Genomic DNA, 26155 nt, shown 5'->3' on the forward strand with positions numbered 1-26155 from the left:
GGCGAGAAGTGTGAAAAGGTGGCAAAATAGAGTGAGACAACAAAAAGGTGAGGAGGAGCCGGGAGGCATAATAATATTTAGTGCTACACTATTCAGCTGGCATAACACTATTTTTTTTATGTGCGGAAATGCCCTAAAAGTTATGTATAAGATAAAGCAAAAGAAGGCAATACCCTTCAACAGAATTAAGGATATAAAAGTGGATGATTTAGAGTTCAAAAATGAAAGGTTATGGAGACAGCATAATTTTACCAGTCTTGAATTCCCAGAAATCATTGCAATAAGTAATTGAACGTATTTTTAAAATTGGATCCTTATCAATTAACGGGAAGAAACCCAAAAATGATAATGAAAATTTTAACACAAGAAGAAGATACTATTAGCACAAGAACACAACCAGTCCCTGACCTGTTATATATTTGGGAATAAACATGATGGGGCAAAACTAATCTTTTAAAAAAGCACTACCAGAAAATTTGGAAATTGATACAAGCAGATATATTAAGATGGGAGGAATGAAACAAATAAATCTCATGGCTGGGAAAATTCTGTACAATCAAAATGCTGCTGCCCAAAATATTTTTTGTTCTTAATTTTACCCATATACATATGGGTAAAGAAAGAAAATTGAAAAGGGGCAAAGTCTGATAAATGAACTAATATGGAAAGACAAACAAAACAAGAACAAGCATAAAAATATTACAAGATTAAAAAAAAAGGTTTAGCAGTCCCAAATATAAAATTATATTACTAAGCAGCAACTTTGGTCTGGATAGTGAACTGGATTAAACAAGAAATGGACTTTTGAAAAATATAGTTTACATGCTGGAATTTCTATAGCTCTTCCAACTGCTTACTTATGGCCCCCATGGAAGCACATTATGATAAGAACACAAGATATAAAAATTATTTTATAACATAAAGCATGATGATAAAGGGGAAATCAAGTGCTGATAAGTTATTAAAGATGAAGTTTCAAGACTACAGGAGATCATGAGTATTGAGGGTGGAATTTTAAGAGATGTGGTTGAATTTGAGGAACATGTATACACAATTTTCCTCCAGCTAGAAACAGAAGATGAAAAAATGTGGGATGGGCATCATCTGGCCACACATAGGGTCACAGTGCCAGTCACAGTAGATACTGTAAGGACTGACCTTCCATGGAGTGAAATCAACACCTTAGATGCCAGTAGGTCCATGAAACTATGTTCACTGGCCCCACTGTGTTGAAATTACAGTCATCCAGCATGGCTACAAGTTGTTAATCAACTCTTCTGTCACCAGCCACCATTAGGCGCACTGTATTACTGCATTACTGCATTACGGGGAAGAAATGGAGATAGTGACAGATTTTATTTTCCTGGGCTCTAAGATCACTGCAGATGGGGACTGCAGCAAAGAAATTAAAAGACGCTTACTCCTGGGGAGGAAAGCTATGGCAAATCTAGACAGCATCCTAAAAAGCAGAGACATCACCCTACCAACAAAAGTGCGTTTAGTCAAGGCTATGGTCTTCCCAGTTGCAATGTATGGCTGCGAAAGTTGGACCATAAGGAAGGCCGAGCGTCAAAGAATTGAGGCTTTTGAACTCTGGTGCTGGAGAAGACTCTTGCGAGTCCCTTGGACTGCAAGGCGAACAAACCGGTCAGTCCTAGAGGAGATCAACCCTGACTGCTCTTTAGAAGGCCAGATCCTGAAGATGAAACTCAAATACTTTGGCCACCTCATGAGAAGGAAGGACTCCCTGGAGAAGAGCCTAATGCTGGGAGCGATCGAGGGCAAAAGAAGAAGGGGACGACAGAGAATGAGGTGGCTGGATGGAGTCACTGAAGCAGTAGGTGCAAACTTAAATGGACTCCGGGGAATGGTAGAGGACAGGAAGGCCTGGAGGATCATTGTCCATGGGGTCGCGATGGGTCGGACACGACTTCGCACATAACAACAACAACATTACTGCATTTAAGGCCCTGCACAGTAGTTCATCCTTCCCTCAGAGTCTCATTCCCCATCACTCACCAGCCCAATCAGGACCATACATACTCAGGAGTATGTCTTCCCAAGGCAGTGCAAGTCATGATTTATCCAGGACACAATGAGCGCATGTCAGGCCACATTCTCCCCACAGGCAATTTCCTGGTGGGCACCCCAAAATCCAGTTGCCATGATTGGTGGTCAGCCAAATACCCTGGCCACTGCTCCTGTGACCCTTGCCCCAGCTGTGTTCAGGCAGCTGGACTGTTATACAACATCAAATGTGTTCTCTGTTGCTAATACTAAATGCCTCTAATAAAGAACACAAAACATGTTGGATCACCAATTTGAAGTTTTAAAAAAATCAGCTGGCTATCATCTGTTCTACTTGCTTTGAAGATGGCACTTTATAGCCCATTTTAGATGGAAGCCCAAATGCCCTACAGGTGCTTATAACGTTGTTTGGGAGAGGAGATGGATGTAATAAATAATGGAGTGGCTAAAGAGGGTAATAAAGAAGAAGAAAGCTGAGGAATTTGGCAAAACCCTGTGGCCGCTGAACTCAAAAAACCACTAAGATGCTAACTAGGTTCTTTGAACTGTCTGCTGCTGGGTTCCATTGCTTTCTGGGACTTGCATCACTCATTTTTAGAGTGTCCCATTAGTTCATATTCTTGTCATCTATAATTGCATGCAAAAGAGTATGGCTTTGATTCATTTGGAATCAATTCTAAGTTCTCCTTTATTTGTTTTCTGTCTTTGTAGTAACAAAGTAACTTGTAGTAACAAAAAGCGAAGCAACAACATTAGATAAATAGTCTGTGGTAAGTGAAGATAATAACATTCACAGATGAAGAAACTTGAACAGTTAACTTCAAAGCAGCTAAAAGAATTAGCTGTCCATCTACAATAGAAACAGAATTATTGGTCTGAATTGCAATATTCACATATATAATTCTAGTAAGCAGTGATTGAAAGATGGTTTCAGATGAAGTGGAGACCTAATATAAAATGCAGTTGGAGGAATGCTCTATTGGGCCTATTATGCACGGCCACTGAAACAGCGGCATGGAGAACGAGGAGGAGGAAGAAGCGAAGCAAACCGATTACGCATGGGACGGAACGCAACGGCGGCAAAACCCAGAGTATCCGATTATGCACGCGGATACTCTGGAGCTGCTTCTGGTTGCACCCTGGTCCCGGGAAGCTCCACTTTCTTCCGCATCTCGCTAACGTGGCTTTTTCGGCGGCATACATTGAATCTGTACTCGGTTGCCGTCTGCAGCGTGCATAATTGGTGATTTTAGCCACCGCCATTCCACCCCGAATGCGGACTTTCCACTCCGTGCATAATGGGCCATAGTGTATACAAAGATCAGAGCTCCCAGTGCAGAAACTAAACTAAATCCTCATTTGTCCTCAGTGATATTTAATGCAAGTTCTTAAAGGATTTATATAATGCCTCCTTCCTGGAGGATAGTCAACTATGTCAAAAACAATAGCAAGAAAAGTACTTCCTCCCAATGCACGTTTTAAGTTTTCTTATTGAAAATTATTATTATTGACTTCGGCACTGAACATTGAGAGTGGATTATTTACATTCCTGCCCCTTCCATTTTCCATTAAAACACAATATTTTAAACTACTTTTTCTGATGCATAGTACATGGTAAGAATGCTTTATAAAACATTACAATATTAGTAAGTCTGAACTTCCTGGAGATATTTTGCGTAAGATGCTCTGAATAATGATTCCTACACTGTTGGAGAAATGCTAGACAGTCTGGGAAATGAAATCTAACTTTCACAAGACAAGAGTCTGTGTCAAGACTAGAATTAAAAAGTGTCTGGATTTCTGACTACTGCTCAGATGGCAAAAATTAGTTTGAATACTTCAACACTTCATGCTCATTGCTTCTTAAGACATAGGGTCAGTGGTACATATTTAGCATATAAATACATTGGAGGGCAAATTACAGTTTCCGTAGGTGTCAAACCACTGATCTACCATCCATTTCAGACTTCCCCTTGTATGTCTCAAAATTATCAGATGGTAGATTTGATGCAATAACAGTAGAAAGAGAAATTGCTGTTGGTAGACCTGGATTTCTCTGAAACTACTAATGGACCAAGTGTTTAAACTAGAAATTGTAAAGCTCCCTTAAATCTATTCATTTTATTTTCCTTAATTCTCTCACTTCAATCTACTTTTCCTATCAGGCCCACTAGCACTTTAGGTTATTTTAAGCATTAAGAAGGCACAAACCTAGATTTGCTACTTTAGGCACATCTGATGGAGGGTCCGAGCCATTCATAGATTTCTCAGATGGGTTCCAAAATGATATATATGTTTTTAAACATGTGTTCATGCAGTCTACACTGTATGGTTTTTTTTTAATTTTACATCCAGATATAAGATATGAAACAAGCCACAATTTACAAAATCAGAGTACAGTAGCACCTTTAAGACTTTTTTTCCCCATCTAAAGAGGTATGCAGTGATGGTTGGCTCTTTCACACATCCTATGGCAAGAAACGCATATCCATCAAATCTCGACTGGTCCAATATGCTTATATGGCTGCTCCCAATCAGTGACAAGAGAACAGAACGAGTGAGTGCGGGAACAGCAAAAGAGGAATGAACATCTGTTCTTTTCAGAGGTAGTGTAAGAGGCATGTAATCATGAAGAGTCTTAATTGCCCTACTGGGATTCAATACAATAGTAATTATGACTCCGTAGCACTTGTTCAAATTGCCTGAGATGTGCCATATGAGCTGGGGGAGAACTTGGAACTTTCCCTGGGCAGAACTTAAGGAAGAATCCTGTCACTGTTGGCAGGCTTGTCAGCCAACCAGACTTTCTAATTACCCATCAATCTTCCCACTCCCCAGAAGGATTCTAGAGAATGTGAAAGGATGGTCATTAAAGTCCTGCTTCATTTCTCTGAAGGGTTCTTTTTGGTAAATTTCAGCTGTCCTGTTTTAAGTTTTCCATAAGAATGCGCTGAAAAGAAAAAGCAGAAGCAAGAAGCAATTCCATTACCTTGATGACGCTTTCTCCAGGCCCCATGTCTGTGTAAATCTTGACATTGTATGATATGTTGGAGAAGGTCGGAGTGTTATCATTCGCATCAATGACAATGATATTGACCGTTACCGGTGGGCTTTCTTGCACACCATCGGAAGCTGTCATCTTCCAAAGAAGCAGGCAACAGGAGGAAAGCATTGAAAAAGACAAGTGAACATTCCAGTAAAGCCCAAGTGCATGTTTATTTTTATTTCCATGTTAGGGTGGGTTTGTGTGTGTTTGTGTGTGTGTGTGTGTGTGTGTGTGTGCAAAATTCACATATATAATCAAACATATCAACTTCAGTGCTGAGAAGAAGTAAGAGAGTAAGACTACTTTGAAGTCTTCCCTCACTGAATCTTGCATGTGAAATGTATTGCAGGATTTCTTTTTTTTTTGAAAATTCCAATCAGATCTCTATCTTCTTTTTGGTTCACAGAGGATCTCTCCACACCTTTCTTTTTAGCAGAGCAGTAAAGAAACAGAGTTAAAACCTTCTATAGCCTTTGAAGCCTTATAAGAGTCCAGCTCTGTTTGTAGATCTCCCATCTGAAAACCAGGAGTGGGAAGGTGGGTCTAAACTTGATAAAGTTCACAGTGCTTGGAGTTGGGTTAATTAATTCTCCTGTATCTATTTCCCCATGAAAACTGCCCCACTCAGCTGCTATAAGCATAGCGCCGGAAAAAGACAAGTGTCTCCACTGCAATGCCTATGAAATAGCCCTTGGGGGGAAATATAGAAGAAGAGGACAAAACTCTGTCACTGATTAATACATGCATGCTTCAAAGTATTACTTTCAAACTAATATTCCCTGTGTTTTAGCCATAATTCTAGCTAGTAATCTCTTGACTGTGTCCACTCATTTCAAAGTAGGTAAAAAAAAGTTGGAGTGACAATAGGCTATAGGAAGCCCCATCTCACATAATAATATCTATTCTTTGCTGGTCAGCGACCTGCAGTGCTCGAAAGAACACCTGTTGCTGTGCTGGGCCAAAAACAAAGCCCGTATCGCTTACCGAAAAGGTGTACAGCTGTTGGAGCTCCCTGTCAACTGGTTGAAGTAAGGTGAGGTAGCGTGTTATGCCAGTCTGAGTCACAGTGAAAAACGTATTGTAGTCATTTAGAAAAAGATGGAGCTCAGGATCTTTTGTCTTCAAAAAGAAACAAAGGGAAGGATTATTACTTGCAAAGGAATGACAGCATACTGTAGACCTGTTTTAATAATAGTACTAAATATCTGGGCTGACAATGAAATGGGGGCAGGGGGGAAAGACAATATACCTAAATTACAGCAATTACACCTTCTGCTTGAATTGGTAGGAGGGAGGCCCTATTTCCCATCTCTCCATTTCCCCTTTCAACCAGCAGGGCAAGAGGGAAAGCCGACACGCTTTCCAAATAATGCGAGATGTGATCATAATGCTGTTTTGGCAGGAAACCATTCAAAGCTTTTATTTCAATAACCAACTTTAAAAGGTGGTGTTGGGGAAGGGAAGGAGGAAACAAGGGAAGGAGAAAGAAAGCCAAACAAAACCCCACATTGTGGCAACAGAACTCTGCCATTAGCTGATCACATATTTGCTACAAAAGGTAGTTCTTGCTTTTTAAAAACAAATGCACCAATGGAGAGATAATAATTTAGGTTTCAATCTGTTCATTGAAGGTCTGGAGAATCCTGCCAGAATGCTTAATGCAGTAGGTGATGTGCACAATAGCTTTGACTTGTTGGCAGTAGGTATGCGGCTGTTCCTCAGATTCTATAAACAAGGGATGGAGACGTTCCCTTTCTATGCAACAAAGCATGCAATTTTCAACAATGACAAAATGAAGGATCTTTTATATCAGAAGAAAAGGGGTTGACATCTTGATTTTTAAAGCAATTATCCAAGCATGTGGTGCAATCTTATGCATGTTTGCTCAGAAGAAGATCTCAACTTTGTTTAGCAAGGCAAAACTCACTATGTTCAGCAAGGTAAACCTGCACAGGGTTGCAAAGGTAAATGAACCAAATTTTAATAGAATGGAGTCCTGCACTTTAACCCTTGCAGGGTTTGCAATATTTGAATGATAGCAACAGAAATTCTGCAAGTCATTGAAAAGGACTTCAACCTAGTATGTCTCATCCTTATCCATGATTCCTCTATATATTTGTGAAACAGCCTGGGAGGTGGAACGTGTCCGGGTGTCCAAGTTGGAATAGGGCCAATAGGGTGCAGCCAGCAACGTTGGCGGCATCCTGATTGGCTCTGCCCCTGCAGCTCCCGCCCTCCGTCCCTGGACTCTAGCCTATTTGCTCTCAGATAAGCCTCAGTGCCTGGAGCCAGCAGCAGGTAAGGGGAGAGGGCCCTGGGCAAAGGGTCATGGTGGAAGGCCTGCTAACAAGGGCCTCCTGGCCTGCTAAGGAGCTCTGTCCCAGGCTGCTAATGAGCTGGCCAGCCCCCGCCCGTCCCCACTTGATCCGACTGCAAGCTGCTCTGGAGTCCAAGCAGCCCAAAGCCACCTTACGCTGACTGGCCGGGGCCAAGGGGGGGGGGAACCTTTCAAGGCCCGTTAAGGAGCTCTGTCCCAGGCTGCTAACAAGCTGGCCAGCCCCCGCCCACCCCACGTGATCCGACTGCAAGCTGCTCTGGAGTCTGAGCAGCCCAAAGCCACCTTACGCTGCCTGGACAGGGCCGGGGGGGGGGGACCCTTTCAAGGACCATTCTTAGGAACGGGCTTTGAAGCTAGTTCTGTGTAAGTATGACTTGGCAATAAATATTTTAGTACTATGAACAAATATCACAGAATAAAATATCCAAATTGATAGGCCTCTGATAACGAGCAGATTTTCCTCCTTCAGTTTGTTACAATGTTAAGAACTGTCAGAAGTTAATATTTCTGAGTAAATAAAACGGACCAAAGCTGTAGCAGTATAGATCACACTGTTATAGTCAAGTCTTCTGAAACAGCATTTCTGAAATGCTATTTCTCATAACTAGTTTTCACCCTTAAAGTCACACCACCATCCGATTGTAAGCCGTGACTTCTTCGGGTAGTAAAGTCACACCACCATGTATTTCCCTTTCCAAGTGCTAATATGATTTTACTGCAAGTAATAGTCTTTATTTTCTAGACTTTTTATGCAATAGGTATAATTAAAACATTGGAAATATGACTTCATCTAATACAACTCTCTCTCACTTCAGATGAAAAACTTAACACAAAGATATTTTCAGAGAAATCACCTATTGTCACTCATGCTTCAACAGGTATAACACCACCACTGCAACAGCCTAGAAGAGATGCAATAAAGAAAAGGGAAAGTGTAGGCTGTTTTCAGACATGATGCTTAAATAAGTCCCACATTAACTCTCAGCACACAAAAGGGAAACAAATGTTCCAAGTATAACATGTGTCAAAACAGCCTAAAACGGACCAGGTGGTTTGGGATCTGATGCAGAGAAAGCATGAGAGATTCACACCTCTGCATCTTATCTTGTCCACAAGGCAAACAGGCATCTCTGGGCTTTAGATGAGACAGGTTGAAGAAATCAGTCACTCACTTTTCTACAGCGTGGCAAGATAGAGATGGCTTGTGGTTATCTGAATAAACTTGCACATTCCCTCAGGTTCCTATGCTCCCTCCTCCCCAGTTCCTCCTCTTATGCATAGCTTGGTAATTAAAATACTTGCACTTTCACAGGCAACCAGTTTGTTGTCACGCACAAGTCACAGAATATGGCTTACTTTCTTGCCTTCAAAAACGTATTCTAAACAGAGAATATACCAGCGAGAGAAGACAGAAAGCCATAGTTTGCAGTTCAAGGGCAGTGACAAACTACTGGCTTGTATTCAATGAGATACATTCCATCTTCCATTTTCCCTTTCCTGGTTTAGCCCACCAAGCCTCCTGAAATGTGGTTCCTGGAGGTTTCTCAAGAACAACATAGGAAGCAAATTAGGAGTCTGCAGTGGTAGTGGTGGGGGGGACTGGAAGAAAATGCCTGCACTTTGAACAATGGCAGTGTCCTTCCTTTATTGGTAATGAGTGGTTGGCTACAAAAGTGGAAGTCTTCCATTATCAAGCCACTTGAGAGAAGGAAAAGATGAAGGAAGAGGGGGAATGATCCCAAGGACATGATTGCATCAAAATTATTCTGGGGAGAATCATAAGTAGCAATTTTAGTAATCAATCTGCAGGAAAGAGAAAGTTTTGTTGGTAAAGGCATAAAACCCACTTCAATCAGTAAAAAATGACTATAGAATTATTGTTTGAATAAGCAATTTCCAGATTCTGTTAAGCATGAGAGTGTTTAAAATTATTTAAAATGTGGTGTATTTTAAGAGAACCAGTAATTCAAAATTAGATATTTGAAAAGAAAACAAGAACTATCAAAAAGCGTAAACTTCTGTTTTACACTTTCAAAGACACTCATACAGGAAGATAGATAAAGGAGGGGGAACTCAAGCAAGGAGGAGTTAATTCATCAATATGAGCATCTAAAATACCTACGGGAATGGCACCTGGGAGAACCTACAAAGCAAAAACAACAAAAACACTCAAACGAAAAGTATGAAAAACCCGCTCATAATACTTGGAAACTTGTATCAAATTAAATATAATAAAATATATAAAAGCAAAAAAGTGAAAAAGCATTCAGTATCAGAATCTTGTAAAATGTTCTCAAAAAGATTAGAAATTTGGACATCAATGAACACTGATACCACTTGCTTTATCTCTGACAGCCTCTTTTCTTTCAAATTGTGTCCATTTCTCTTTTTGTAGAAGAATTACATAATGTTACACAGATTCAAATATCAGTCATTATATTATTCATGAAAGTTAAATTAGTTGTAGGTCAGTTATGAGGTTAGATGTCTGAAAGTTGGTTACCAGTTTTCAGGAGAGTTAAAGAGATACTAGGATGGAAAGTAGAAAACAGAAAAAGAAAGCTGCTAGGTGTGAGATTTGTGATATCATCTTTTATAATGATTTTCTGGATTATTAAAATAACAGGATCTATATCACTTTCTCATATTTGTTTCATAAACTAAGTTCAGTTTGAAGGGGCAACAAGTTATGTGGGCCTGATCTAATTATTCTGCTACAGAATAAATGTGGAGTTTCAAAATGATGTAAGGGGCTCATCCTGTAATTAATATGTAACGTGCTATCTAATCCTTTGTCTTAGCTTGTGAACCTTATGATATTATTAAGATGAACGTTTATCTTTCTATTCAGGAGGGAATATATATATATATATATAATAATTAATTTTCAAGTCTTCTATTGCTCATGTTCTCACGTACACAAAACAAATGGCGGCATTCAAGAGGTTTGTCTACTCCAATTAAATCCCAGAGTTAACGTTCAAAGGGGATTACATTTGTAATAAAACTTCATTTTTTCATTTAATGCAGGTGATAAAATATATTGTAACTTTGCTATATTTTGTTAATGCCTAAATCAGATGTGAACTAATAAAGTTGGCAGAGGGCCTGAAAGTATTTTAAATTGAACACATACTATAAAAAGAACTTGTGGCTAGTTCTATTTCTGCTTCTTATTCTTTTTGCAGATTGTTGTTGTTATGTGCGAAGTCGTGTCCGACCCATTGCGGCCCCATGGACAATGATCCTCCAGGCCTTCCTGTCCTCTACCATTCCCCGGAGTCCATTTAAGTTTGCACCTACTGCTTCAGTGACTCCATCCAGCCACCTCATTCTCTGTCGTCCCCTTCTTCTTTTGCCCTCGATCGCTCCCAGCATTAGGCTCTTCTCCAGGGAGTCCTTCCTTCTCATGAGGTGGCCAAAGTATTTGAGTTTCATCTTCAAGATCTGGCCTTCTAAAGAGCAGTCAGGGTTGATCTCCTCTAGGACTGACCGGTTTGTTCGCCTTGCAGTCCAAGGGACTCGCAAGAGTCTTCTCCAGCACCAGAGTTCAAAAGCCTCAATTCTTTGACGCTCGGCCTTCCTTATGGTCCAACTTTCGCAGCCATACATTGCAACTGGGAATACCATAGCCTTGACTAAACGCACTTTTGTTGGCAGGGTGATGTCTCTGCTTTTTAGGATGCTGTCTAGATTTGCCATAGCTTTCCTCCCCAGGAGCAAGCGTCTTTTAATTTCTTTGCTGCAGTCCCCATCTGCAGTGATCTTGGAGCCCAGGAAAATAAAATCTGTCACTATCTCCATTTCTTCCCCATCTATATGCCAGGAATTGAGAGGGCCGGATGCCATGATCTTTGTTTTCTTGATGTTGAGTTTCAAGCCAACTTTTGCACTCTCCTCCTTCACCCGCATCAACAGGCTCTTTAGTTCCTCTTCACTTTCTGCCATTAGAGTGGTATCATCTGCATATCTGAGGTTGTTGATATTTCTCCCTGCAATCTTGATCCCAATTTGTGACTCCTCTAATCCCGCATTTCTCATGATGTGCTCTGCATATAAGTTAAATAGGCAAGGCGACAGTATACAGCCTTGCCGAACTCCTTTCTCAATTTTGAACCAGTCAGTGATTCCATGTTCAGTTCTCACTGTTGCTTCTTGACCTGCATATAAATTTCTCAAGAGACAAATAAGATGCTCTGGTATTCCCATCTCTTTAAGAACTTGCCACAATTTGTTGTGCTCCACACAATCAAAGGCTTTAGCATATTGGACACCTTCCGACCTGAGGGGCTCATCTTCCGGCGTCATATCGTTATGCCTATTGGAACTGTTCATAGAGTTTTCATGGCAAAGATACTGGAGTGGTTTGCCATTTCCTTCTCCAGTGGATCACCTTTTGTCAGAGCTCTCAGCTATGACCTGTCCGCCTTGGGTGGCCCTGCACGGTATAGCTCATAGCTTCACTGAACTACGCAAGCCCCCTTGCCACAACAAGGCAGCGATCCTTGAAGGGGGTTTTTGCAGATAGTTAAGACTATATATTGTATTTGCCGGCGTATAAGACGACTGGGTGTATAAGACGACCCCCAACATTTCCACTCAAAATATAGTTTGTTACATTACATTACATTACTATGGGCAGCTATGTCTATCCCAATTGAAGTGCACCCGGCGTATAGGACAACCCCCCGCTTGGAGGCATGTTTTTCAGGGTGGAAAAGTAGTCTTATACTCCAGCAAATATTGTATTTACTAATATACCTGCCTTTTGGCATACTGATATATTTACCTACAACATACTCCACTGAAAAACTTCATGAAAAGTACAACAAATGAACAACTGAAAATATAGCAAGCCAAAGTTACCCCACACTGGTTTATCCATATCTACTTAATGCCAACTCAAACACAATGCATTCTTTTTAGAAGATGACTAGCCTTGTAGCCAACAGCATATTAGGAAGGCAACTGATATTTGACTGCTGAAGAGGATAAGAAGCAAGTTTCTCCTTTTCCTAAATGGGCAGGATGTTCTTTGTAGGACCTGGCCTTTACTGACTTCTCTTATACAACTTCATTTCCCAGCATAATTAGCTCATTCAACCCCATTCTGGTTTCACTACAGCATTCTCAAGATGAATAATTTTTTAAAGGACTGCAGCCTAAATTCCTCTAATCCTAACTCAAATATTTCAAAATGGTATATTTTGAAGATACTCTCAATAGTTTGGAGAATTTGTATGTTAGCATGGTGATAGCTCTCATATATATTGCCATGCAGAATAATTTTATAGTGGTTTCTACATGTGTTCTAAATACAGGGATGGATATGAAGACTGTACATCTAAGTATACCGCATACATGGTCTACCAAATTTAATTAGCGTATAGATTAAGTTAGCTAATTATATTTGTACCTAGTTGTAGGTTTTATATCAAAGCCAGTTTGCTAAATTTGGGTTTCTACTAGCCCATGCAATTTGGCAGCATCTGAAAATCTGATGGAGAACTTGTTGTCCAAACACCCACATGTGATGCACCTAGCCCTGACCACATGACTCCTTTGTACACTGGGAGAAGGAAACTGGGCACCATCATGCTTGCTCACCCCATCGCCACATGATTGCACATTTGTTAGCATTTATCTGTGGAGAAAGTGGGCACACCAGGTGAGCTGTGAACAACCTGTACCAATGTGTCTACCTAGTTAGGTGCTTCACATAGCAATATCTGGCTGCAGCATTGCCATATAACTTGCCCAGTCTAGGCAGGTGAGTTGGCCACTGTGGCATGACTCACCCAGCAATCCTACAGCCAAACAGGGAACCCAAAAATAACTCACCCAGGCCAAGACTCCCTCCATGCGGACATACCTGGAGGCAGCAAACCCCCCTCCCAGTATTCAGAGATTTTGCCTTTGGGGTGATCTAACTCTTCAGCAGTATTATTTTATTGCCCTAACTTGTAAAATGTATGAGATTTCAGTGTTTGCAAATTGCACAAGAAGCCATTTGCCATTGTGATTAGCTTTGACATTTCCAAAACATCCCACTTTTTTTGCACAAGGTTCATGCTAGTGCAGCCAGATGCAAAGGACAGGAGAGATTTCAGCAGATGTAGCTTATCTCTTTTTCACCACTAAGGTGGGACAATCAAGCCTGACAGGAGACATTCTAAGACATGGGGAGAGTAGTTCAAAACATAGTAGAAGGGATATCTGAAAGAAAGAAAGCAAGAATAGCTGCATAAATTACTTTTTTAAAAGGGGAAATGAAGAAGATGTATGCTGACCTAATTGGCTTGCTCAGGAATGAGAAAAAAAGGGCTATGAGTTAAAACAGGAAAAGAGAGGCTGCTTTTTCTTACCTTTGCATAATATGGGCATGTCTTCTTTATACAGGTACTCCATCCTGTCATAGCCTGTGCTATATAATATACATATATGTTTTACCTTGAACTGCCTGAGTTCATCCAAGTACCTCAGATTTTACCTACCTCAGATTTTATAATCAAGAATACTGGAATCACCAAGGCCTGCCTTCTGTGTAATATTTCATTTCCTTCTAAAGGGCAAAAAACATACCTTGGAAGTTTCCCAAATTGACACAGGTTTCCCAAACTTCCTCAGATATTGTCCCACCGACAGCTCACTCTTGCAATTAACCTTTGCCCCTTGTTTCTGTCTGAATTTGTCTAGGGCCCTGAACTAATCAGAAGAAGCCTGCACCTTAGTCACTTGCCATATCTCCATCTTCGCCTGAACTTGAATCACTTTAATTGCAAAAGCCACTAGAGGAAATATTTCACAGCTCTTGGAATGGATCCTAGAAGTGATAGTTTCAGCTGGAACACTCTCCGTATTGTGATTTTGTACTGGAAGAACAAGCTGTTTTTAGGACTCATTGATAAAATTCTGAAACCTTTTTGCAATGTGGCAATTAAGACTTTTGCAATATCATGATATTATCAGCTCTTTTATCTATTTATAATGTGACACATCCAACATTAGTGAATGAATAGGGAATTCCACAGAACATGAGTACTTTTAGTGAAAAACAGCACCAACCTCTTCGATGTCATTATCCAAGGCTATGATTTGCAGTGCAGATGTCAAATTCTGGTTATCAGCAATAGTTGTGCCCACTGGGGAGGACTCAAGAATAAAGCCCTCATACATAGATTCTGTGAAGTAAGGGAACTGATTGTTTTCATCCAAAACTTCAATGTGTAGATTGGCAAAAGCAGGAAGAGGATGGCCATTATCTTGTTCTGCCTACAAAAGCAAAAAGCAATTTTAATGGATTCCCATTACTGGTCATATTGGAAACTGGTAGGGCTCCTGGAATATACTATTGTTGTCCTGCACTTTATCTGTGGCCTTGTGCTTCCTTCTCCTTACATCTCCATTCATATTATTCCTTTATAATGTTTCATCTCCATCTCGCTTTAAAAAGCCAGTTTCTGATATTCTATCACATTCAGTCATGCCCAAGGGAAAACACACACAGAGAGAGAGAGAGAGAGAGAGAGAGAGAGAGAGAGAGAAGAGAGAGAGGAAGTCTGGGACTACATAGAGAGGAATGGGCTTGAATCTTCATGGATGAGATTAGCAGAGTCAGGAAGCACGTTAATCCCCATCCTGACCTGGTGTCCCCAAGCTGTGCCCCTTTTCTTTCCCCATAATTTTAAAAGATTGCTATTTTGCTTCCATTATGCATTTAATAAGAATATTCCAACAGTGAATACATGTGTGAATGTGTGAGTGTATGTGGGCATGCACATGGGTGTTTGCTGTATAGAAGCCCTATCTTTATACACAGACTCGATCTGATATAATGGACTGAATAAACATGGATGTGATCCAGCCAAAGTTAGACACTTTTAGATCACAGTCACTGCAACTAGAAAGAGTTAGACATTTAACTTTGCTGTTTAATTATATAAAAAGTGTTTAACTTTAGTTCAGCTGTGTTAACTGTTCTATCAAGACAGCATGCCCAATTTTTATCTTTTCTAAGACTGCAAAACTATGCCTCTCAGCCCACCACTAAAAATGTCCTTGGAGAGTTAGGGAAAAATTACTGACTGCAACATCACCGCAGCACATTCTGAATTATGTAATAAAACATCCTTGTTCATTTTAAAGGATGACCATTAATTCTAAACAGCAAGGCTTATTCCAATTAAACTCCAGCTGTGGAAGAAATAGATACAATGTTCTGACATGGTATTTTTCAATTCTTCCCCAGCACCTCTTCACATACATCTGTGAGGGGGATCAAAGGATAAGCAAGGTTTTAACCTTCTATTATAATGACTAAAATAAGAGGAGTCAAATGAAACATACTTAGGGTCTATTAATTGCACTTAGTTCCCTAGCTAATACAAACCATTTAACCTAAAATACTAGGCAGAGAAAGCAAGAGTGACAGGCTGCTCTAAGCTTTGATTGGCCAGAAATAGTTGAGAATGAGCTGATATTCTAGTTGTGTACTGAGAGAGAGTCCGTGTAATCTGATTCGGACAGAACCTGTGAGTCTGTGCTTAACTGGCCATCTGCTCTAAGGAGAAAATCTAGTTAGAGAACTTTGTTTTCTACTGACAGCTAAACCATGCCGTGTCTAGACAACTAGGGCAGATATTTGGCAGGGGGGATTTGGGCAGCAAGGTGTTGACTCCAAATTTGAGTCAAATTGGAACAATAATTTTTCTAAAGGTGAAATCAGGAGAGTGTATTTCCTCAGACTTGGTTTGTGAGAAAGTGCCTTAGACTCCTCAGTTGGCAATGGGATACTGGTACTTCTAGGAAGGAGAAAGTGAGAAAGAGTGTCCACTTTCTAGAACCAAGAGAGTTTAGGCAGGAGAGGTTTAAGGATTCATGGGGCCCATAACACCGGAGCCAGTTTAAGGATTCATGGGCCCCAGCAGAGTACAGCTGTTGTGGAAGCAGCCAGAATTGTGGGGGGCGGGGGCACAATGGAAAGGGATAGCAATCAAAATGTCCTCAAAGAGGGGAAAGTGGGGAGGATAGAGATTATGGCCCTGATCCATGGAGGTACCTTGTTGGGCCTCTGGAATTGCAGGGACCATAGCTACATGTGCTATATGGATAAACTGGCCCTGAGTTTACAGAATCAACAAAAAGATCAACAAAATATAAATAGACATGTTTTAGACAAACAGTAATGAATCCTCAGTTAAAACAAATCTCAACTGAGAATAAGCGTATGAACATCTCAAAAGCCTGTATCTGTATCAGTACCAAACCACTAGGAATTTCTAACTAAATAGTATCTGTTTTATATGTAAAAGCTCACAACTCTCCGCTTTAAAAAAATAAAATATTTTATTTGTTGCTAAAAACACCTCGGTGCCTTTCTGATAAAGGGTTATGGGGGGGGAAAGTGCTCCATACCTTCCCAAAAGTTCCAGGGCTCAGTAAAGCCAAAAAGATATTTCAGTAACATGGTGGGACAGTGGGTTTCATTTTATAACTAAGAAACCACACTACAAGGCTAGCTCAGTCTGTGAGGGCAAGTGGATAGAAGTAACTGTCACAATTGTGAAAGGAAAAAAACTGATCACTCTGTAATTCAGAATTATATTCTTTATAACAGAATTGAATAACAATGGGACAAAAAAGAAATCTTGCCAAATACCTCATGAGGCTGACCTTGAAGGAATTTCTATTTTAGAGTGCTTTGATGGGAAACAGAAGTCTTCAATCAATATATCATCTGACTAAAGCAATACAAAAGCCTTCCTATAGTAATCAAATTAAATACTGAGAGAGGGTCAACAACAGCTGCATATAAACTTTTAAATAACACGTTTAATAGTGCCAAAGTATCTAATTTGTCTATAGTAGACCTTCATTTCAAAGTCCTGCCTGTTCCTCATTTATGTTATCAGTTCTTTTTGATAATTTGTTCAAAAGGCATGATCTAGATTTTTCCTACAAATGTAAATGATCTAAAACACGTATAAGTGCGTATCAAGATAATTTAAAGCAATAAAACCTAAATCCATCCAAATGTTTCTGACAATGGGAGTTTTAAAAGCTTATACTCCCAAAATCTTGTGAGTCTCTCAGGTGCTACTGGACTCAAATCTAGCTCTTCTACTAAAGACCAATATGGCTATGTCCCCAAATTATCTAAAAATGATGTTAATTTTAAAAATGGGTCAGTAACAAGGGTTCTCTGGTTCTCTTTTCAAGAAATATAGATACCTGGAATGCTGGCATTCTCATCCATTTGACATCAAAGTAGTGTTTTATTCACTTCCATCATTACCATGATCATCATCATAATCCTAAATCTAATATTGAACCTGCTTCCCATGCAGATTGTTAGACCAAGAATATTGCAAACTAGGAACAAAGCTAGTCTGGAAAGCTAGCACAAGCAATATATGCTGTGGCAAACTATCACTTGCCAGAGATGATGAAGAAACTAATTTGCTTGCAGCATGAGAGGGGATGTCAGAATAGGGAATGAGCGAGTGCTAAGCAATTCCAGATTCATTCATGTCATGCTAATTCATGGGTTAGCGTAAAGTCTGAACCTAGCTAATGGAGACAGAATAGGAGCAAAGAGTTCAGTACATCCATACAGACAGATATGAAATGAAAAAGAACAGCACAAATTCATAAAAGCTACTATGTGCTATGATCAGTGGGAATCATTTTAATTTCCATGGTTAAATTTAATTCACAGCTGTAAAACCCAGACAGCAGAGATAACTTAAATCAAAGTATCCTTTCCAGTCTTGTGATTAGTCCATTATTTCCTTCACAGTACACAGCACTCCCTCCTAAGAGAAACCATCTCTTGCTCTTCTTCATTACCAGACTGACCTTCAGAGGGACCGTTTATGCACTGGAGGTTGGAGTTTTAGTTGTGGCAGGTTGCCCCACCTATTCCTGCACCCACACGGAGGAGCATTTGGCTCAGTACGCCTCATCTGCCCACGATTTGTGCACTTGCACAGGATCTGGGGCAGTGAAGTTCCCAGTGCATAAACGGTCCTGGTCATGTTCAACATGCCTTGTTCAGCGCTCAATCATAACAAATACCTGTTATGAAAGGATTTGGTTCTGACCAAGTTTGGAAACCTATAATGGGTATAACAAAGAAGAAGAAGAGTTGTTTTTTTATATCCCACCCAATTTTCTCCACCCAAAGGATTCTCAAAGTGTCTCACAATCATATTCCATTCCTTTCCCCACAATAGTCACCTTGAGAGGCAGGTGAAGCTGGGAGAGTTGTGAGGGTCACCCAGCAGGCTTTACTTGGAGGCATGAGGGAATCAGACCTGGTACTCCAGATTAGACTGCACCACTCTTAACCACTACACTATGCTGGCTTAAAGATATACTATGTATAAGGTACATGGAAGATTATATGTATATGTATATGTATATGTATATGTATATGTATATGTATATGTATATGTATATGTATATGTATATGTATATGTATATGTATATGTATATGTATATGTATATGTATATGTATATGTATATGTATATGTATATGTATATGTATATGTATATGTATATGTATATGTATATATACACACACACACACACTGTCACCACAAAGCACTTTTCCTCTTTTTCCTTTAATAAAGCTGAAATGTACCAAGGAAGCATTCTCCACACATAAACAAACAAGGAAAGTCTTAGTTGTTGTCTGCAACACATTAGCAACTCAGCAATAAATGTCCATGCCAGGCTAGGCAAGTCTTTATATAACAAGATATCTGTTCTGCATTGGTTCCTGCAGATGTGGTTTATCCTAGCAGCACATGTAGCATGTGCTATAAGCTCTGCAGTTCCAAGGTCCCTGCAGTGTTGTACAGTTAGGTAACCTTCACAGTGTAATTGTTAGGGAGTCGTCATACTTATGCAAGTTGTGAATCACAAAAATGAAAAAACAAATTTCCAGCTATCTCTGGTAAGGGTGCCTTGCTGTTACAACACAAGTAACAGGACTCTGCTAAGGCCCTGCAAATCCTTAAACTGGTTCTGGTGCTACAGGCCTTGTGAATCTTTAAACCAAGCCTGACTTTTTGTATAGAAATCTGGCATAGGAAATTTAAAAGAATGCATATATGGGAGTTTTCCTTGCTTCCAAAGTGGTCCGCATATCAGGCATTCAACTGGCTTCCTTGATGAGAGTAAGAAGTCTGCATGCAAGGACTCTTGAAGCAAGGTTAGAAAGGACAGTATTGTACTTTTATTCTTCTTAGAAGGATTTAAGTTATGAGAAGCAGGTCACAAAGAAAAGTATTTCAGTTCAGGCAGAGGTAAAATATTACCTTCTTCCCAGCATATTGTGTATACAAATTACTTTAATTGTTCTTTACAGCAAGTTTCCCACATATTTGAAGGAATGACTTGAACTAGATTCACCCTACTGACACTCAGGGCCACGAATATACTTCATCCCACTCCCAAGATAGGCTCTTTTTATATATTGTCTGCTCCAGATATTTTGCACCTGTGTAGAAATGCAAGGAAACCCCTGGGGAGGAGACCAAAGAGGGAGGAGCATCCTTTAAAACATAGACAAAGGGATTAAGATGGGTAAAGAGAGGATTAATTTTGGATTTCTCATGTAGGGACATTTTCCTGAAAAGATATGCTTTCAAATGCAACTACAGCCATTGAGTTGTGCTTTACACGGCAAAACAAAAATTCAAGTGAACATAATTGCCCTATCTTGTCTGTGTAAGGGATCTTTCAACACTGTTGCACTAAATGGTATTATTCAAGCATTCAGTATATTATTAGTCTTACAGATTGATAGCCTTGCTTATTATCCACTCAACTGCACACAAACTACAGTAATCCAAATCTAATAATGCCTGTAAATTTTTTTCATTAATAATACAGCCAGTTATTAAGGCACTAGAATGTGGCCATGGACAACTCTAATTGATTTTTTAAAAAGTTGGTGTAGAATTACTGTGCTTGGTTAACCCAGCTCCAGTGACTTCCAAAAAGAGAAACAGAAAGTTAGCACAGCTTTGCCAGTGTATGTTCAGTATAATGGCACAACTAAGAATTCGTGTACTATTTTAAGTACTCTAATAAAAGCAAAGTATGTCCCTTTGGCAGAGACATTGAATTGTCACAATCTTACGCCTGATGTGGGATGAAGAGGAAAGCATGGCTATCTGGTTGCTGTACAAAATGCCTGTACAACACACCAGCAGAGGACATACTGGGTCTCCTGGAACCTTTTCATGCACCTCACTTCTCAAAGCACTTGCGACAGGGATATAGACTAGTCCCTTATAAAGTCTCATTAATCACATACTTTCCTGGAAGAATTCTTTACGTGACTTTCTTTATGGGTTCTGCGACTCAGTAAAGGTACAGATACTGAGGAATGAGAATCCAACTGAAATTACCTTAACAACCAAATCGAATTTCTGGTGAAAATCCCTGTTTATTGGCTTGAGGAGGCTGAGCTCAGCTGTCGACACATTCATAGTGAAATACTCTGCATAATCCTCAGGGGTTCCTGCAAAAAGGCAGTGAAGTTTAAACAGGATAATTGAGACAAAGGATTAGTGGGGGGGGGGAATCACAAATTTACTTAAAAATTATGTCTACTTGACTCATAAATAAAAGAAAACATAATTAATTCCACAAACCAAAAAAATTAAATGCCTACTTGGACATGCACACAAGCAAGCTCTCTATCATCTGAATAGTTTCCCTTCCTTTCTTCCTTTGTCATCACTTTGAATTAACTTGGGAGTCTTCTCTTTTTTTTGTACAAGAGAGAGAGATGAGTGCAAATATGTTTAAAACCAGATCAGCCCCTTCCATTTTGCTGCATTATTCTTACCCTGTGGCTATATATTCAAGGTTTGTCTATTGCAACAAAAACTATGCATGGCATTTACAGCAGAATCTGGAAGACAGCACATAAGAAAAGGGGTGTGTTTGTGTGTGTGTGGGGGGGCTTACTGAATTGTGCATACACATTTCAACTTATATATAAAACTAGCAAGAAAGCCCATTGCAAGCAGGAAAGCAATGGGCGTGAGGACCCAGAAGATACCGGGAGGTGCAGATCTCTCTCTGTCTCTCTCTTGCTGTGTGCGTCGCAGCAGGAGGCATAGCAGGTAATTAGGGCTTGTTCTTAGGAGGGAAGGAGAACTGGTGTGCAGCTTGGGGCAGCTCTCTCTGTCTCTCTCTCTCTCCCTCTGTTGCAGCAGGGGAGGCTCTCTCTGTGTCTCTGTCAGCAGCTTGGGGCAGCTGTCTCTGTGTCTCTCTCTTCCTCCCTCACAGCAGGAATGATAGAAGGGAATGAGGGCTTGTGTTCAGTCTGGCAAGGCTCTGTGTCTCTGAAAGGAATGTGGCTAGCATCCAGGGAGGGAGGGCGGGAACTGTAGGGGCAGGGCCAAACGCTGGCTGCACCCTGATTGGCCCTATTCAAACTTGGACAGCCAGACATGTCCCCCCCCCCCCAGGCTGTTTCACAAATATATAGAGGAACCATGCATAAGGATAAAAGATAACAACTCTGAACAGGAAATAAAAATAAAGATTAAACTTATCTGTATGGAAACAGAGGGGGGGATCTTACTAGTTTCTGCAGGAAACAAGTTTCCAGAACTATTTTCTTATAAGCATTACTTTCCCCACTGTATATACCATCTCTTCTGAGCTTTAACAATTATACCGCATGCTGTGCCTGCGTATAGCAAGCACCCATGCACAGAAGAGATGAATCCCTCCTACTGCAAGCAAGAAAAGAGTTAGCTATCTTCACAGCTATATTTTGAAACTAGGGTCCCTCCATTCAAAGTGGTATCATTACACAAAAAGGATATTCTTTACAGGTTTCAAAATGATACTACAAATTGGTGAGATGTGATAGGTGATGGAACAGACTATGAGCCACATCAAATATTTTGTATAGCGGAATAATTTCTCAGAGAAGTGCCATTCCTGTAAGCAGTTTGGGGCATGCCAGAAATCCAACCAGATTTAGTTAAATGTACATGTCTTATCCCTCTATGACAATTGTAATGTAACTACACCCATCAGATTTCCCTAGTCAGAAAGATAGATGGGCTGTTGACATGTACACAACTTGTACATCTCTTAAGAAGACAGAATGCCGAGGATATATTTCTAAGTTGATGCTGCTACACTGTCAGACCAGGGTCTGGCAAAAAAGCAAACAAAACAGGTCTCTTACTTGCTCAGACCAGCAACCCTGATTTACAAATATTATTGTAAAAAAGTCTGCTTCAGCTACAAAAAAGTTACTGTAAATTTGCGACAGCCTAGGCTACACTGAGTACCCAGCTTGCTGGGGGGTAAACGGTCATGACTGGGGAAGGCACTGGCAAACCACCCCGTATTGAGTCGGCCATGAAAACGCTAGAGGGCATCACCCCAAGGGTCAGACATGACTCGGTGCTTGCACAGGGGATACCTTTACCTTTACCTTTAGGCTACACTATGAAAATTGGGTCGAGTAAAAGTCTTAACACTAATTTACAACTTTTGTTGGACTGCAGCAAGTGAAGATGACTAGCCTTCATAAGAATATAGATAATTCACTGCAGGCTATAATGAGCATTGTCTGTCTTTTTTAGAACATGACATGAAAGCACCATTATACCTTATGGAGACCATTATAATCAATGGATAATCGATCTGGGGGTATTGGGCTCATGGGGGGGGGGCTGCTGGTATCTTCCCTCAACCCCCTACCAAAGTTTCAAAAAGATTGGCCCAGGGGGCCCAATTCTATCAGCCCCCAAATAAGATGTTCCTCATCCTCCATTGGCTTTGATGGAAAAGATGGCATGAGATTTCATTTCATACAGCTGTCATTACCTACATCTTGGGGAACTCTGGTTCAAATCCAAACTCTACCATGAGGGCCTGCTGAGTGACCTTGGGCCAGTCGCATTCTCTTAGCCTCACCTACTTCACTGGAAGCCAGCTTGGTGTGGTGGTTAAAAACAGTGGGCTCTAATCTGCATAACCGGGTTTGATTCCCCATTCCTCCATGTGCAGCCAACTGGAACACATGTGTGCAACACATCCACATAAGGAGAGGAGGGGGCTGGCGCAGCGCTGAGTTGGCATGAGTCCGCACACACATGGAGAAATAGATTCCTCCCTGCCCATTCCGCCCTTGACCATCTGGTAACGTCAAACAAAAAATGTTTCTTTTTCCAGTTTGGCACTGTTTGCAGTCTCTGACGTCTAGTGACTTGAGACATCAACCAGCTGGATAAATTCCACATCTTCTGTGATAGAATGAAGGTACTTGTGGGAACCATTTTGCCATACTCCTGAACATTTGTAGCAATGGATGCAGATTTTGTATCCTTCACAGGAGTGTTCTTCGGTGAAGATTTTCCCTGTGCCTGAATTAGCCGTATGTTACATGAAATATGAATGTCAATCCAAACCAAGCATAATTAGTACATCAAATGGACCGAGAAGTAAAAAGTGCTGCAGTTCTATAAATACAGCAATAATATAATCAACTGTCTATTTACACTCTGTTTTCCTATCAGTTATTCTTAGTATGGATATGACAGGCAAGTAGATTACAGCAATCAGAACTAGAGATGATTGGAATAGCAACAGGGTTGTAACTAATAAATCGAGATAAAGGATAAGCAGAGAGAAGCAGCAGAATATTTACAAGGCAAAAGGATTGAAATAGGTCACAAAATTATGCCAGAATAGCTTTGGTGGCAAATTATGCTAAATGCTCATTAAGGATAAGAGGGGTTGACTTTTCTCCCTACAATGATCAACTCCTAACTCAGAGAACGCTATCGGGCTGTTCTAGTGGAAAGAAGTGCTGCTAAGCTTTACTTCAACTGATAAAACCAGAATTGTCTCTAACCAGCTATTTCAATGGAGCTAGCACCTAGTACTGATGGAATAATGAAGGATTAGATCAGTTCAAACCCTGCGGTTTGAAAATCCAATCCGACATCCCATTGCTGAGCCATTGGGGGTCCTTGCTGCAGTGGTGTCTGAGAACCTGAGAACCCTGAGGAACTCCCAGCAAGCACTGTGGCTGGGCTCAGAGTGGTTCCCTGCATCCACTGCTGCTGAAGCCAAGCCTGAGTGGCAGTTGGTGCATACTATGGCAGCAGCTGAGCCCCAAGCAGCTCCTGGTGTCCGCTGCAGTGGTTGGATCCCAAGTGGCTCTCTGCATCTGCTGTGGCTCCCATGCTCCACAGAAGCGAAGTAAGTACTTTTTTTTGTGCATACACTATAAGCACAGAAGAAAGAAAAACACTACTGAGGGGTGACATGATATAAGTTTTGAAAATTATGCATGGGGTATCAACAAATGGAAAGAAATAACTTTCCCCACCCCTGCTAAAGTACTGGAACCAGGTGGAATGAGGTTGATGGGCCATAGGCTCAATGAGTAATTAAACTGTGTAATTCCCTGCCACTGGAGATAGGGATAGCCATAAGTGTGGATGACTTTGTGGAAGGGATTAGACAGATTTATGGCCAGTAGGCCCAACAACCCAAGTGATGAAAAGGGACATCCTTATTCAAAGATGGCAAACTCAAAATGCCAAAGGTAGATGACAATATCAGGGTAAGGCCTTGGACTCTGTTTCCTGTTTGTCAGCCCTCCAGGAGAACCGTTTGGTCATGGTTGCCAGTGGTCTGATCCAGCAGGGATCTTCTGATTTACTTATTCAGAGATCAATAGTGAACAACTTGCATAGTTTAACAGTGTTACTGGGAGTATTTATTCTTCTATATGACAGTAATAAAGAAACAAAGCAGGCAATGTATTTGATGAAACTGTCCTCAGCAATGCATGAATTCTGTCTAAACATCTAAGATGTGACACTTCCCACATATTTTTCTGCCTTGTCTGGAGATGACTACTAGTGTGGAGGTAAGGATGGAAAAGGCCAGGCAATGGCAAGCCACCTCTAAACATCTCTTGCTTGGTAGCCAGACAAACTTACAATCTCCTGACTATACTACACACAAGCCATACCTTATCTGTCTGCCTGTCTAGAAAGAGAAAAATGTGAGCACAAAGAAGAGTGGACAACAATGGTGGGTGATTTGCCCCTTAGTTGACATGTTCTCCTCTGCCATGGTGTCCCTCTACCATCTCTTATCACTGAATGTGAATTTATGAGCCTGCCAGTTTCTTATTTCTAGGTGTCACAATGAAGCCACCTTTCTCACCCGGCCAAGTTAAAAAGGTTCCCCCCTTCAACATCACCCCCACGCTAGTGGCCACAAGCACATAGACTACCACTTCAAAGCTACATGCAAAAAGCTATAGTTGGTAAGGAAAGTTGTGGTCAGAATGCTGACCAGACTGGATTGTAGGATCATACTGCTCTACACTGGCTCAGAATTTGCTTCTGGGCCCAATTCAAGCCCTGGGACCAAGGTGCTGATATTGGCTTTTACAGCTGTACAGCTCAGGGATGTTATATCTTAAAGAACAGCTACTTCCTTATGAAATTCCCCATCCACTCCAGCCATCTCTGCAGGGCCTGCTTTGGGTGCTTCTGCGATCTGAAGCTAGATGAATGGCAACCCAAGAAATGGCCTCAGTCATGGCATCAAAATTTTGGAATTCCCTCCCCAGGAAGATTTGTCTCTCTCTCTATTGTTGTCTCAGTAGAAAAAGTTTTCCCTACACTTGGAACTTCTGGAAACCCATTTAAGGGTAGATTAAATTTCAATCA

At 40.7% G+C, this 26155-nt stretch overlaps 1 protein-coding gene across 9 annotated transcripts in view; it reads right to left on the minus strand.

Moving 5' to 3' along the window:
- PCDH15 (protocadherin related 15) overlaps positions 1–26155 on the minus strand; it is an 886705-nt gene that overhangs the window by 238704 nt on the left and 621846 nt on the right. For all 9 annotated transcript variants that reach the window (XM_077350402.1, XM_077350403.1, XM_077350405.1 and 6 more), the window contains 4 exons: positions 20834–20946; positions 14478–14684; positions 6059–6193; positions 5018–5167 (listed from right to left, as the gene is read on the minus strand). In XM_077350402.1, the coding sequence (XP_077206517.1) occupies positions 5018–5167; positions 6059–6193; positions 14478–14684; positions 20834–20946 (605 nt within the window). The remainder of the gene's footprint in view (positions 1–5017; positions 5168–6058; positions 6194–14477; positions 14685–20833; positions 20947–26155) is intronic.

Source organism: Paroedura picta, chromosome 8 (genome assembly GCF_049243985.1).
Source record: "Paroedura picta isolate Pp20150507F chromosome 8, Ppicta_v3.0, whole genome shotgun sequence".
Lineage (NCBI taxonomy): Eukaryota > Metazoa > Chordata > Lepidosauria > Squamata > Gekkonidae > Paroedura > Paroedura picta.